We start from the raw sequence: 15,185 nt of genomic DNA, 5'->3' as shown, positions 1-15,185 counted from the left end.
TTTCCCCTGTCTTGACTAATATCAAGAAAACGGCTCTGGACAGATCTTATTTTAATACCTGTGGATTGCATGATATTATTGAACTTTCCCTGACTAACCAGGATGAATTCGGACCGTCGGATACTGCTGCATGGGATGCAATGTTTAAAACAATTGGACTTCTGACAACTGTTACAGCCGGTTAGCTGGAAATTTTGTGTGTGTTTTCTTTTTTTTTTTTTTTTCCCTCTCTTTTTTTTTTTTTTCTTCTTTCCCCTTTCTTTCTTTCCCTCTCTTCCCCCCTTCTCCCCCTTCGTTTATCCTCCAGTTATCGACGCATTTCTTACAGGTGCCAGTAGTAGGAGGTCAGGGACAGGACTAGAGATTGGGCCGAAACAACAGGGTTTAAGTAAATTTTTGGCACCAAGTTCTCCAGGTTCTAGCCCCTTACAGAAGCAAAACAATACAGTGCTAGACTCAAGTTTTGACACATGAAAACGGATCTCCGGGTGCGGTAAGCGACCATCGGGGGTAAACACAGAAATAGTGCAAAATATGTCCATCATTTTTGTATCTGTCTCGAGGATGGAAAAATTAATGGGGAATATGGTCGTACAGATCGGGGCAGTGCAAACGGATGTCAGTGTAATAAGGGATGAGATGGAGAAAATAAGGCAGCGATTGCACGAGATGGAAAAAAGGATTCCCGCCCTGGAGGTTTCGGTTTGTGATTTAGAGAAACAGGTCCTATCCTTAAAACAGACGAATATTAAGATGGAACAAAAACTGATAAATCAAGAGGATAGGGCAAGGAGAACGAACATAAGATGTGTCGGGATCCCAGAGCAGGCAGAAGGGGATAATTGTATCGAATTCATGGAGAAATGGATAAGGGACAATTCTAGAGAGGGTATTCTTTCCCCTTTGTTTGCCATTGAGAGAGCACATAGGGTCCCCACAAAAAAAGGGCCACCAGGGGGATATCCTAGACACATGCTGATTAAATTCCTACTGGCCAAGGACCGGGATAGAGTAGTGTCGGATGCCCGTACTTCCGAAAAGTATCGGATGCACGGTGAAAAGATAAGACTCTTCCCGGATTACTCAGCCGATACGAATGCTCGTAGGAAAGAGTATATAAGTGTCAAAGAGAGATTAAGGGAGACAGGATTGAAGTATAGTTTACTCTTTCCGGCAAAATTAAGGGTCGAATACAAAGGAAAGTCAGAATTTTTTCAGACACCATCGGAAGCTAAGGAATGGGCGGACGGGTTGGGTCTTTGAGGGTAAGGTGCGGGGGGGGGGGAATAAGGAGCAATATGCATAATAACGGAGTCGCCCCAACCGCCTAAGTGTGGTCGGGAGGGCTATCTAAGGGGGGGGGGGGGGGGGGGGGAGTGGGAGGGGAGGGAAAGAGAGGACGGTGGAGAGGGATATAAAAAAAAAATTTAAATTTTTTTTTTCTCTCTATCCCCCTGCTAGATGGTCAGGATTCTTTCATTGAATGTGAGAGGTATGAGAGATAGAGTAAAGAGATACGCTATCTTGGAGTGGGCGAAGGGGTTCTTGCCGGCTGTCGTGTGCCTCCAAGAGACACACTTGGATAAAGATTCGTTAAGGTGGCTAGAGAAAAGATGGATAGTTTCTGGGTACCACTCGGTACATACCACCTTTTCTAGAGGGGTCTCAATCTTGGTACATCGCGGGATTAGATTTGAGTGTGTTTCATGCGAGGCGGACAGCTGCGGCAGGTACCTCTTTTTGCAGTGCAATATAGAAGGGATTAAAATAGTAATTGCAAACATATATATTCCACCACATATAAGCCAGATGTTTTGTATGAACTACATAGATTTATGTTGAACAGACAAGAATGTATAATGGTAGCGATAGGAGATTTTAATGCGGTAATGGACCCACTAAAGGATAGGCTCTCTAGCAGAGGGGGAAGAATACAGAATGTGGATTTGTTCAAACTGGTGATAAAGCAATACTTTCATTGGATGCCCAAAAGGCTTTTGATTGTATCGAATGGGAGTATTTATGGGCAGTTTTGAAAAGGCTTGGTATAAGCAGTTGGATTTATAAAATGGATTCAGCTAATATATTCCAACCCAAGGGCTAGAGTGATGGTGGACGGGAGTTTGTCCCTGCCTCTTGCCCTTTATCGGGGCACCAGGCAGGGATGCCCTCTTTCCCCATTATTATTTGCTATAGCAATTGAGCCTCTTGCAAATATAATAAGAGATGATAGGGAGATAAAAGGTTTTCAATATTCGGGAGGAGATGAAAAACTATTAATGTATGCCGACGATATTCTATTATTTATGCATAACACAGGGGATCAGTTTAGTAGAGTATTAGATAAAATAGATAAGTTTTTGTTTTTTTTCTGGATTAAATATTAATTGGGCGAAATCTCACATGATGGTATTGGGGGAGGGGCAGCTAGGGAGAGACTTAAGAGTTCAAGTACTTGAGAAACACGAGAGTTTCAAATATTTGGGTATACAATTTTCTGGTAATATAGAGGATTATGAAAAATTAAATGTACTCCCGGTAATAAAAGAACTCAGAACTAAAATACATATCTGGAAAAGACTACCACTCTATATTCAAGGTCGGGTAAATTTAATAAAAATGATCTTTCTACCAAAGGTACTGTATGTGTTACAAAACGCCCCAATAAGACTCCCGCAGAAGACATTTAAGTTATTGGACCGCCTAATGGGGGAATTTATATGGAAGGGCTCTACCCCTAGGATAAAAAAGGAAGTGCTCCAGCTCCCAGTGAGAGAGGGTGGGTTGGCGGTTCCTAACTGGTTTATGTATTATTTGATAACACAATATAGTCAGATAAGAGATAGTTTGAATAGTTTAGTGGGGAGACACATTAAGTAAAATGGGTTGGGGAGGGGAACTAAATCATTTAGAGATAATGGAATCGGGTACATTGGACAAAAATAATATAGGAAATGTTATTATGAACACAATGGAGCACATTTGGGGGCAGATTAAAAAACTACTTGGGATAAAAGGTTTTCTTCAATATACACCCATTTGGAAAAATTTAAAAGAGCTACAAACACTTAGGAGGTACATTGATTGGGAAAAAAAGGGGATAAAATACTTCTCTCAAGTAATCGAAGATGACAAACTGAAGGATTTTAACACACTGGTTAGGGAGTTTGGGATTCCTCAAAAGGATATCTATAAATACTTCCAGCTTAGGAACGCGTTAAGGATAGGTGTAAATTTGGACAAATACAGAAAGGAACAATCAGATCTAATAGATAAATTTACTGAGAGTGGAGAAAAAAGTGGTATAGCAAAAAAAAAAAAAAGATATAGGATATTGATGGAAGGAAAGAGAACGGACTATAATATTGGCTCAAAAAAAATGGGAAGAAGAACTTCAACCTTTTTTTTCTGATGAGAAATGGCAAGATGCTCTTAGAAACTATCCAATGGTGTCAGATAGGGGTTCACATAAAATATCACAGTTCTTTATAGTACATAGATTACATCGTTCTCCCAAGATCTTAAAGAGAATGGGGGTCAGAATGCTGGACAATTGCCCAAAATGTGGGGAAGGGGGGGACAGACTTAATACACTGTTTTTGGAGATGTCCCAGACTTTTTAGATATTGGAAGGAGATCCTAGAGATTGTTGCGATATTCCTGGAGGTTCAGGTGACTGAAGATCCAGTAGTATGTATATTGGGAGCAATAGAACATCTGAAATTAAAGAAGGAGGTTCGAGTGGTTCTGAGTAAAGTACTATTTCAGGCTAGACTTCTTATACTTAGGAAATGGATAAAAGAAGACCCTCCCACAGTGGGACAGTGGCGAGCAGCAGTAGAAAATCTTATTAAAATCCACCGGGTTTCGGGGTGCCACACTAAAAATCCAACGGGACTCGATGAGGTTTGGAACAAATGGCCATACTAGGTAGAGTTGTGTTTTTTTTTTTTCTCCTTCTCTTCCGTTCTCTCTCCCTCCTTCTCCCTCCCCTGGGGTGGGGGGTGGGTGGTTGGGTGATACTTCATGATATTTTTTTTTTATATAGTAGTAATATGGAATATGTTCTATTATGCTATGTTATTGATCTGATGAAAGATTTTATGTCTTAAAAAATAAAGGTTATATAAAAAGATGCTCTGCTGGCGTGGGCACGTCCAGCAGATATGTGCTCCTGCACACCCTTCCCCTTGCAGGGGTAAACTGCAACTAACTAGAACTGGTCCCCACCCTTCCTGCAGGAAGTAGGACTAGCCCACTTCTCTCCAGAGACTTACCATTCCATTCTACCCAATTACAGCTCTGCCGTGTTTGCTGCCACCTGCTGGTGAACCAGGTGCATTACATTTGAACAGTTACATAACATTAGAAATGCACAGTGTGGAGGACCTGGAATAAATACAGTACATAAGATGACATTATGTTAGTCCATTTAGGACAGTAGCAGGGTGTAGAAGTGGTAACACCACTCTGGGGTGTTACACATACATAGCGTCCATTTCATTTACTCCAAAACACAGCATGGTCCAGGTGTGGCTTCCCCCCCCCCCCCCCTTTATTTTTCCTTAGTGGATGCCCCATTTCATGGTTACAGTCCTAGGTTGGACCCTGTACACATTTGAAAGCCAAAATTGTGGCATGCCCCATCAGATTACATATTGCAGAGGTAATCAGCATTGAATACATCCAAATAGGCAGGTCCGGTGGGCACACGGTACTATCTGGAGAACTGCTAAAAAAAGCCTCACAAAATTGTTCTGCTGCATGTGTGAAAGAAGCCCTAGGGTCAGTTCACACTGAGTGTCTTGGTGCTCATTTTAGAGCATTTACGCCTCAGAATCCGCTCCAAAAAGGCATAAAAACAGTCTCCCATCCATTTCAATGGAAAGCAGCACTTTGCTTTTTTTTTCACGTGGAAGCATGCCCTATGTTGGCGCTGAAGCGCCCATTGAAATTTATGGGAAGCGTAAAAAAACAGCTCCATGAAAGTCCATGTGTTGTGTGTGTGTTTTCCGCGCAGATCTGCGCCACAAACCTCGAGTTGAAAATGTAGCTTTGTATTCAAGTGAACAGCAATTGGTTAAAAATAAAAAAAATATATATCATAAACATGAAAAACCGCGTGTGGATTGCATGTTGATTTTTTTTTTTTTTTTTAAGCGTGTTTTTCTAAATCATTTCATGTGAACTGGCCCTTAAGCTGTTTTCACACCAGCGCTATTATTTCTGTTTGTCTGCTCCGTTATGGGAGCAGAAGAACGAAAATACCGGAAGGGCGCGGCACATAACTGACAGGAACAGAACCCAACAGGGAACCTAATGGGATTTGTTTCATTTCTTTTCAGGAGATAGGTCTCGCTGTTCGCCAACTCTGTGATGGACTCCCCGAATGGAGCCTCCGATGAAGATGTGCGTGTAGCCTTGAGCATCAGTTTGTCACGGACATCAGTTTTTTTGAGCATCAGTTGCAATCGGTTCCGTCAGACATTAGGTACTTTTGACAGGTGAAAAACCCGATACGAACAGATGCCCAAAATAATGGAACAGCCACACTGATCTCATCCGTGCACTGTCTGCTTTTTTTTTGCGTCCCCACAGAAAATCAATGGGTCAGCGTTCAATCCGCAAAAAATGCACAGACAGTTACAAAAAAGATACGGTCGTGTGAATGCACCCCAAGATGGATCAGTTATTTTTTTTTATTCTTCTGATCAGAAGAACCGAAAGCTAAACGCAGAATAAAATGTGCCATTAGTGTATTGTAAGCCGTTTCTATAGATTTTGGCGTAGAACACTCAAAGAAACGTACAAAAGGAATAAAACTGTGTGAACATGCCCTTAGTGCTTTGATACATAGCATTTTGAGGCCAAAGCTTAGGAGTGGCTTCAAGGAAAGAGAAGCCGGATCTTTTCTCTTTTCATTTCCCTGGGTTTAAAAAGTCGTAACTTAAGACCCCTTTCACACTAGCGAGTTCTCCATGCAGGTGCGATGCGTAGTACGCATAGTACCCGCACTGAATCCTGACCTTCATTTCTGTACATGGGTCATTCCTGTACATCACTTGTTCTATATTCTGTGTTTCACGCAGCCCCGGCCCCAAAAATGTGAATGGGGCTTCAGTGAAAAACGAATTGCATCCGGCTGTTACTCGGTTATAACCCGGATACAATGCATTTTTCACTGATGGTTGCTAGGAGACATTGTTTGTAAACCTTCAGTTTTTTTTTTCCATGAGCGTGAAAAACGCATCAAAACTGAATGCGGAAAAATTGGAACACTGAATGCAATTGCAGACAAAACTGACTGAACGTATCCTGAAGCATCCCGATCAAATCCGTCACGCTCATGTGAAAGGGGCCTAAAACAACCTAAAATAAAAAGGCATAGCCTTGCACTTGGGCCAACGCTACACGGCGACATTTATTGTAACGATAGTCTATGGTCGCCCTGCAACATGCTGGTCACGCAACACGTCGCAATGTATTTGTACCCCTTTTGTCGCATGTAGCCCTAGCTTTATTCTCACCTGTTTCTTACACTCGGTGGTCGGTCCAGCACGATGCACTATAGTGTAGTGAAAAGACTCAGCAGGTCGTTTATCATTGTGGGTTGCACCTCTTGTCACAGACTACACGGATTGTGTCAGGATGCATTTAGTGAAACTCGCAAGATTTCAAAAAGTTCAGTCAGTTTTGTCTGCGATTGCGTTCAGTGTTTCAGCTTTTCCGCGCGGGTGCAATCAGTTTTGATGCATTTTTCACATGCGTGAAAAAAAAATTAAAATTAAAAATATTTTAAATACACTGAAGATTTACAAGCAACATCTCCTAGCACCCATCAGTGAAAAAAGAAAGAATTACATCCGGGTGCAATACATTTTTCACTGAATCCCCATTCACTTCTATGGGGCCAGGTCTACGTGAAAAATTCAGAATATAGAACATGCTGTGATTCTCACGCAACGCAGAACTGATGCGTGAAAAAATAAAAATAAAGTGCACAGACCTATTGAAATGAATTGGTCGGGATTCAGTGCAGGTGCTAGGCGTTCACTTCACGTTAGTCAATATTACTGTTGTGTTTGCGTCTATTTTTTGTGCGTTTCCAGGGGAGATTGATTTTGGGGCTGCGGTTTATTTGGTGTGCGAGTTAGAATGATATATGTACTTAGGCCTTTTTTCAGCTGTTTTAGTCGCAAATTAGCATTTTCCTCGGTTGGTCTAAAAAAAATATTGTGCAACTTTTTTTTGTTTAGAAAAAGGGTCAACTCCCCATAAATATCAAAATAAATGTAAAAAAAATAAATAAAAAATTATAAAAATTGTGGTAGGAATTCCCCGTGCCGTTGTGGAGGCTAAGGGAAAATCCAATTACCGGTAAGAGTAATTTTCATCTTTTCACCACGCCTCCACAACGGCACTTACTGGAGGAATAACAAAGAATCCACTCGGGGGGGGGGGGGGCCACAGCAGATAAAACTTTTCTGCCAAAAAGGATAGGTCTCTATTGGATAGCACATCAAGTTTATAATGTTTGTAAAAAGTAGAAGGGGACGCCCAAGAGGCAGCCATAGCGCACGTAGAATGGGCCTTTAGTCCTGACATGGGGGGGGGTGTCATCTCTTTTCCAATGTAACAGATATACAGGACTTAATACGTGTTATGGAAGCCTTGCTAGCTGCTCTACCCCAGTTAGTGCCCAGGTACTGGTCCAATAACAGATTTGGTCGTTCTGAAGTCCTTTGTAATATCCAGATATTAAAAAACACATCTTCTCACATCAAGGTTACTGAATCTTTATTCTCTCTTCAGAAGAAGCCTGAGGACAGAATGAAGGAAGAGAAATTTGTCTTAGAATTTTATTTATTTTTTTATCTTCCAGGATTGTAAAGGTATGGGGGCCGAATTGAAAAAGCCTGAATCTCCCCGACTCTTCTAGCGGTCTTAATTGCTAGTAAAAATACAGTTTTGAAAAGGTCAACAGTCTCATAGATCAATCTCAAATGGGTTCAAAGGGGTCAAACTAGATTTAAATCCCAAGTTGGGATGGAGGATCTGACCCTGGAGTAGAAGATTCGGAAGGGGACGGCTGCAGTAATTCTCCCCCACTAGAGACTTGAGTATCGGAAACAATGTCCTTTTGGGCCAGTATGGGGCTATTAATATTAAATTGGGATTTTTCTTCTACCACTTTTGTCAGGACTTTCGGTATTAGAGAAAAGAGTGGGAAGGCATCCACTTGCAGCAGTCTGTAAGAAAGGGAATAAAACTTGCTGACTTTCTTGTTTTTCCTTGAAGCAAACAAGTCGATTAAAAGGTGTCCCCCATCTTACTGAGATCTGGTCGAATACTGTCTGGTTTAAGCTCCATTCTCCTTGTCTCAGTTTTTCCTCTGCTCAAGAAGTCCACTAAAGGATTTTCTTTCCCCTTTATATGGACAGTCAGAGATTTTAGGTTTGCTTCGGCCCAAACAAAAATAAAAAATTCTGCCACTGCAGAGAGGAGACTACTTCTTGTCCCCTCCTGTTTGTTCACGTAAGCAATAGTGGTAGAGTTGTCGGAAAATATCTTCACATGATTCTGGACCAGGTATGGAGCAAAATATTTTTGCGCTTGCCAGACTGCCTGAAGCTCTCGCATGTTGATAGATGGCCGGATAAGGCTCTTTTGCCATAGTCCCTGACGTGTCCTGCCGTTCAGGTGAGCTTCCCAGCCTTGGCTGCTTGCATCCATCGTGACTACTATTTTCTCCGACTGCCGCCATTCCACACCTCTGGAAAGGTTCTCTTTGAGCCACCAGGTAGAGTGCTTTACATGGAAAGGAACCTCCAGCCTCTTGTTTAAAGATATTTGTCTTCGATCCCAGGACCGTAACAGGAAGGACTGAAGCGCCCTGGAGTGAGCCTGGGCCCATTTCACCGATGATATTGTGGAAGTCATTACTCCCAGAATAATTATGATCTCTTTTATAGATGTCTTGCGTAATCTTTGCAACCTTGCTATTCTTTGGACCAGGTCTTCCTTTTTTTCCTCCGGAAGAAAGGAGGACATTAGATGAGAATCTAGGAGTACCCCTAGAAATACTTTATGATAATCTGGAACTAGGTCTGACTTTTTCACATTGATGATCCAACCTAAAATGTGACAAGGTTTTGACTACAGTCTGTAACGGCAAGAGAAGGGATTCTGTTGTCGGGGCTGTTATTAACAAGTCGTCCAGGTATGGAATCAAGACTCTGATAGAGGAAGCTTGAAATTTCTGCCATAATCTTTGTAAATACCCTTGGGGCAGAGGATAGGCCAAAGGGAAGAACCTGGAATTGATCAATTCTCCCCCGAATCCAGAATGCCATTCTAAAAAAATTCTGGTAATGTTGATGGATTGGAACATGGTAAAAAGCATCGGAGAGATCCATTGTTGCCATTACCCAGTCTTTGGATATTAGGTTGATTGTGGACCTGACTCTTTCCATTTTGAACTTCTTGTATGTTATAAATTTGTTTAGATTCTTCAGATTTATTATGAATCTGAATGACTGGCCTGGTTTCTTCCAGAAACTTGGACTATTGTTTTTTTTCTGAAGTAGAAGCACAATCTGTGATTCTAGAGCTTCTTGTGTTGCTTTTTTAAACCTTGAATTTTCCAGGTATCTGTCTGGGGGAATACTTGATAGCTCCAGCCTGTATCCTAGTACCCAAGGTGATGCATGAATCTGCACCCAGGCTTGGTTGAATTCTTTTAATCTCCACCCAACTGAACTTCTGGCGTCATTGTGTGGTACTTGGTAGGGAGGACTTAGCCGAGAAGAGGAATCCTCTATTCTTGTTTTTCGATGATTGCCATGATGATCCCCAATTTTTCTTTTTCTGATCAAACACAGGACGTCTTCGGGCACGAAAATTATGTCTTTGATGGAAGAATCTTGATTCGGTAGGGAAGCCCTTTTTCCTATCGGAGGCCTTCTCTAGGATATCGTCTAGTGTCTTCCCAAATAAACGATCCCCTTCACAAGGGATAGCACAAGGTCTATTTTTTTTATGCCACATCTCCATTCCATGATCTTAACCAAATCGCCCTACGGGAGTGGTCTGATACAGCTGCGGTTTTTGCTGATAATTTCACGACATCTGCGGAAGCGTCAGCCAGGAAGTTGGAAACTTGATTCAGGATCAGGATGGAGGCTAGAATGTCCTCTCTTGGAGTGCCCCACTGAATATACTCTTCCAATGGAGTCGGCCATAGTTCTTGCTGTATAAGTAGCAGATATTCCTGGATGTAATCAAGTCATAGAAGATTCCCAGGACTTCTTAAGTAGGGATTTGCACTTCTTGTCCATAGGATCCTTAAGGACTCCCAAGTCTTCGAAGGGTAATGCAGATTTTGTTTTTCGAAATTTTAGCCACTGGCGCATCTACTCTTGGGGCTTTATCCCAAGAGCTGGAGTCTTCTTCAGCAAAGGGACACGTCCTCTTGAACATTCTTGATGCTGCTCTTTTCTTGATCTTTCCATTTGTTCAAGATTAAATTTCTAATGTTAGAGTGAACTGGGAAGACTCGCTTCTTTTTCTCCCCTAGTCCTATGAACATTTGATCTTGGACAGTCAAAGGTTCTTTTAAATCATCCAAATTTATTGTTGCCCTGATGTTTTTAAGTAAGCTTTCAGTCTCCTCAATAGAACATAAGGGGCGACCTGAGGAGTTCTCAAATCCACTAGACTCCGTATATGAAGAAGCCTCTTGTTCATCCAGCTCGGAAATCTGTTCCTCAGTAACAGAAGGAACTGCTCTAGAGGTGGATGGCTAGTCTTGCATCGATAGCTGCTCCAATCTTTTCCTTAATTAAGGATCTCAGGGCATCTACATAGAGGGAGATTCCTTGGATATCACTCTATTTATACATCTTTGGCAAAGAGATTTTTTAGTGGTCGAGGATGTCTTTTTGCACATTTGACAGTTTTTCTTCTGTGACGGTTCTCCAGATGATCTTAGACTCTCCCTCCCCTAAAAATAAAATGAGGGTGGAGAGTCAGAATTTGGGTATTAAGGAAAAAAAACTTTAAATAGTAGATCCGTCACCCAGAAGATAAGACAGAACACCCTGTGCACATATAGGGTCAAATTAACAATATGAATTTTCTCAGGGAGGAGGCTTACCGGGCATCAGTGGTCTTTTTTGCTGAATCAATTTCTCCAGGGGCAGACATAGTGGTGCGAATGGAAACGCCACTGTTTCTTTCCTGTAGCACGCTGACATGCTTTTGAATTTGCCGCCTGAAGACTTCCAGGTAGGGGTGATGTCACTTCTTGCACGCCACAACGGTGGAACGCAGCACGCCACAGCCAGAAGTAGGATCGGAGCACTCCTGGCCCGGGAACACCCCCAGCCACCGAATGCCCAACACATGGCCTTCTCCTCTAGTGGGGAGCCCGGGGCAGCCAGCACACGCCGGACTAACGCCATAGGGGAGGAGCAGTACACCCATGCTCTTGGATCCTTCCCCCTGCAGGAGCCCTCCGGAAAACTCTGGGATAACTTACCAAAGGCCCTGCGCACCGTTGATCTCCACCTGCCACTTGAGGGACAGGAAAACAACTGGTGAAGGTAAAGGGAGGGGGATTTTATATGTCGATCTTTGTTATTTTCCTGTCCCTGAAGAGGCGGGTACCCTCCAGGAAGTGTCGTTGTGGAGGCATGGGGAAAAACCCTTTAAGGGCTCATGCGCACTAATGTATTTTCTTTCAGTGTCTATTCCTTTCAATGGGTCTGCATTTCGTTTCCGTATGTCTTGTGGGGTTTTGCTCTGGTAGACAGGCTAGCGGATGCAGTATAGAGGCAATCACAAAGTCTTTAACTTAAACAGTTCGGTGTTTATTCACACATAAGGAAACACAAAAATGACCGTTCAGTCTTTGTGTTTGTTCACACCATGCAGTGTCCATATAACAAAATCTTCACCTGGTTAGCAGTCTTTCCCCCAGCCATCCACAGCAGGCTTTAGGTGCCCGTTTTTCAGCATGCGGCTTTCAAGCCTTTAGCACGGCACCAATTCACAGAACCCAAAACAGACTCCACAGCTTCCCTGTCAGATGGGGGATCATCCACACCCAGCTGAGACTGCTGGCTGGGTTTTATATAGGCCAATAAAGACCCGGCCTGGAGCGTGGGGAGAAGCCACCCACCCAGCAATTTGGCTACTCCCAGTAAGAGCCGGCCCGGATGGGCTTTATAGCCATGCTAACAACAGTGTCAGTCAGCACTAGCTGCCGCTGACACTTAAAACTACTGGCTCTTACCTCACCGAGGCCAGGAACCTCAGTGACATACCTTCCATCAATGACGACTCCTTGCGCCTTCCTACAGTCCATATTTCCGTTCCACAAAAAAATAAAAAAACATGTCCTATTATTGTCCGCATTACGGACAAGAATAGTACTGTTGTATTAGGTGCCAGCTGTTCCATTCCGCAAAATACGGAATGCACACAGACGTCATCTGTATTTTTTTTGCGGACGGCAAAATACATACGGTCGTATGCATGTGGCCTAAAACTGATAAATAAAACACACCATGACCAATTCATCACCTGTCCTGCGCCTCACACACACACACACACACGTGGATAAAGAACGCCAGGGTAATTTATTAACTGTGTTATGTCCGTTTTTGGTATTAAAAAGTTGCAAGACCCCGTTTTGTGACTTTTTAATGCCCTTGCAACACAATCTTGTCTCATGCAGGATTTTTACTTGTGAGAGCCAGGGGTGTGGTGGGCGTCAGGCCATTGTCCCCAGCAAATCTGCTGACATTTACGCCTGGAAATAGCTGTAAAAAAAGTCAGGGGCTGGCGTAGTTTTCACTCCAGGCACACAGACTGCCGGTTGTGCGCCGAATTTATGACCAGGCCTGAGCAATAGGGATTTTTCTCTGGCAGCACAGGGGCTATCAAAAGGCGTAAAAAGCCGTTTTTTGATAAATGACCCCCAATGGATGCATGAACTTGAATGCAGGTACCCACTGGAAATCACAGGAGGTGGATTTGCCATGGTTTCATGTGAATCTCGGCAGAGAATACCTTTTAGGCCTCATTTACAGGAACGATATGGATTTTGTCAGGATCTGTTCAGGAAAAAAATAACTGATGGATTTGCACCCAAGTTGCACAGCGTTTGCGTTTTTTCCATCCAGATTGCATGTGTTTTTCACACAAAGGAAGAAAAACAGAAGAATAACAATCTACGTCAACCATCAGTGAAAAACACGTAGTATCCGTAAGGGCTCATGCACATGGCTATTGCCCGGCCGTGCCTGTATTGCGGGCCGCAATATACGGGCACCGGCCGCGTGCACCCCGCATACCCCCTTAATGGATCCGCAATACGGAAGTTCGGTGCGGAACGTGGGCACGGAACCCCAAGAAAGCACTACGGAGTGCTTCCGTGGGGTTTCTGTCCGTGCCTTCGCACCGCAAAAAAGTAGTGCATGCACTACTTTTTTGAGGTGCGGACCCCATTCAAGTGAACGGGTCCGCAATCCATATGCGGCGGCCCTACTGTCGGTGCCCGTGCGTTGCAGGCCCGGCCAGCACACATTCATGTGCATGAGCCCTTATTCACACAAGCCCCATTTACTTCTATGGAGCCAGGGCTGCGTAAAAACGTACAATATAGAACACACTGCGATTTTTCCTAAACGCAGAGATGGTGCATGGAAAACTTCGCTCATGTGCACAAACCCATAGAAATGAATGTGTCAGGATTCAGTCCGGATGCCATGTGTTCGCTACACACATTGCATCTGGAGGGAAAACTGGCTTGTGTGAAAGAGGCCTTAGATGCATCTACAGGAGACTTCCGCTTCATCCGTACAGGCACCGCGTTGCGAAACTGCAGTGACTTGTAACTACACCACGATTGGTTTTTCATGTGGTTTGGGCCGCATGGTCAGACATTGCCTGTAAATACACCTCTCGTGAACCAAAACCACTTTGTAGCTTGAACATCACAAACATGGTGGCAAGAGGACGTCTCTACACAGGACAAGCCCGATCCACACGGCTCTCGGTCTCACCAAAAAAGTACTGGTCAATAGTGGTGCACTGCTTCATCTCCTCCGCCATGTCCCAGTCCTCCAGCGCAGTGGATAAGTGGAGCGTCTTGCATCTTGTTCTGTCTGAGAAGCGCAGATACATTTTTGCAGGATCACTCGGCCCTCAGCTGTGTGCACTCATCAGGTGTTTTGGAGGCTGCTCTACGAGCCACTCACATTTAAAGGGTCAGTGTCACTCCCCATAGATCATCATCCAGACTGTGCATGGTTTACAGGTGAATGAGTTTTTCTCCAATGTGGTTTTGATGAACGCACCCTGAAATGCCCTATAAAACGGCATCTGTCAGCAGACTTGTCTCTATAACACCGGCTGACCTGTTACACGTGCACTTGGCAGCTGAAGGCATCTGTGTAGGTCCCATGTTCATATGTGCCCGCATCGCTGAGAAAAATGATGTTTTATATATGCAAATTAGCCTCTAGGAGCAACGGGGGCGTTACCATTACACCTAGAGGCTCTGCTCTCTCTGTAACTGCCACAACTGGCAGAGTCAGGTAGGGTGGCCAGACGTCCGGTTTTCTGGCTCCCTGTCCTCCATCAGGCACAGGGCCTGGACGGACGCAGGGATGTCCTCCCTTTCAGCAGCTCATGCACACAGTCGTTCCCGTATTGTGGCCCACAAACTTGAATGGGTCTGAATTTGTCTGTGGAATCCGCATGGATGTTGCCTGTGCATTGGGGAGAACGGCTGACCGACGGCCGTGTGCACGAGGCCTTAGACAGCACCATGTTACCTGCCTTCTCTCACCTCCAGTCAGCCCTGGTGCCGGCGGACTGAGGGGGAGAGACACGCTCCCGGCCCCACTACACCTCACCATCTAACAGGTCTATTTTTTTTTCCCTTCCCCACCAACTGGGACGTGGCTTGCGGACCTGGGGGCTACAACGTGCGACTTTTTCTTTACGCCAAAAACTAGTGAAGGCTTCTTATTAAATGACCCCCCATAGAGGGTGAGGCCAGTTCTTCTGATGCAGTTTTTTTTTTTTTTACCAGATCTCAAATACTATGTGTGAACATGTGCAATACACTAAGAGGGGGTATTTACATGGGACTTATTTCTTCACCGTGTGTTGTA

At 43.9% G+C, this 15,185-nt stretch overlaps 1 protein-coding gene across 1 annotated transcript in view; it reads right to left on the bottom strand.

The window, feature by feature from the left end:
* LOC122927007 (tetratricopeptide repeat protein 36-like) overlaps nt 1–14,190 on the bottom strand; it is a 57,311-nt gene extending 43,121 nt beyond the window's left edge. The window contains exon 1 of the mRNA XM_044278543.1: nt 14,070–14,190. Coding sequence (XP_044134478.1) covers nt 14,070–14,190 — 121 coding nt within the window. The remainder of the gene's footprint in view (nt 1–14,069) is intronic.
* Nucleotides 14,191–15,185: the final 995 nt, after the last annotated feature.

The sequence above is a fragment of the Bufo gargarizans genome, chromosome 2 (genome assembly GCF_014858855.1).
Source record: "Bufo gargarizans isolate SCDJY-AF-19 chromosome 2, ASM1485885v1, whole genome shotgun sequence".
Taxonomy (NCBI): Eukaryota; Metazoa; Chordata; class Amphibia; order Anura; family Bufonidae; genus Bufo; species Bufo gargarizans.
Note: the sequence above shows the minus strand (reverse complement) of the source record. Positions and strands in the feature narration are given on the sequence as shown.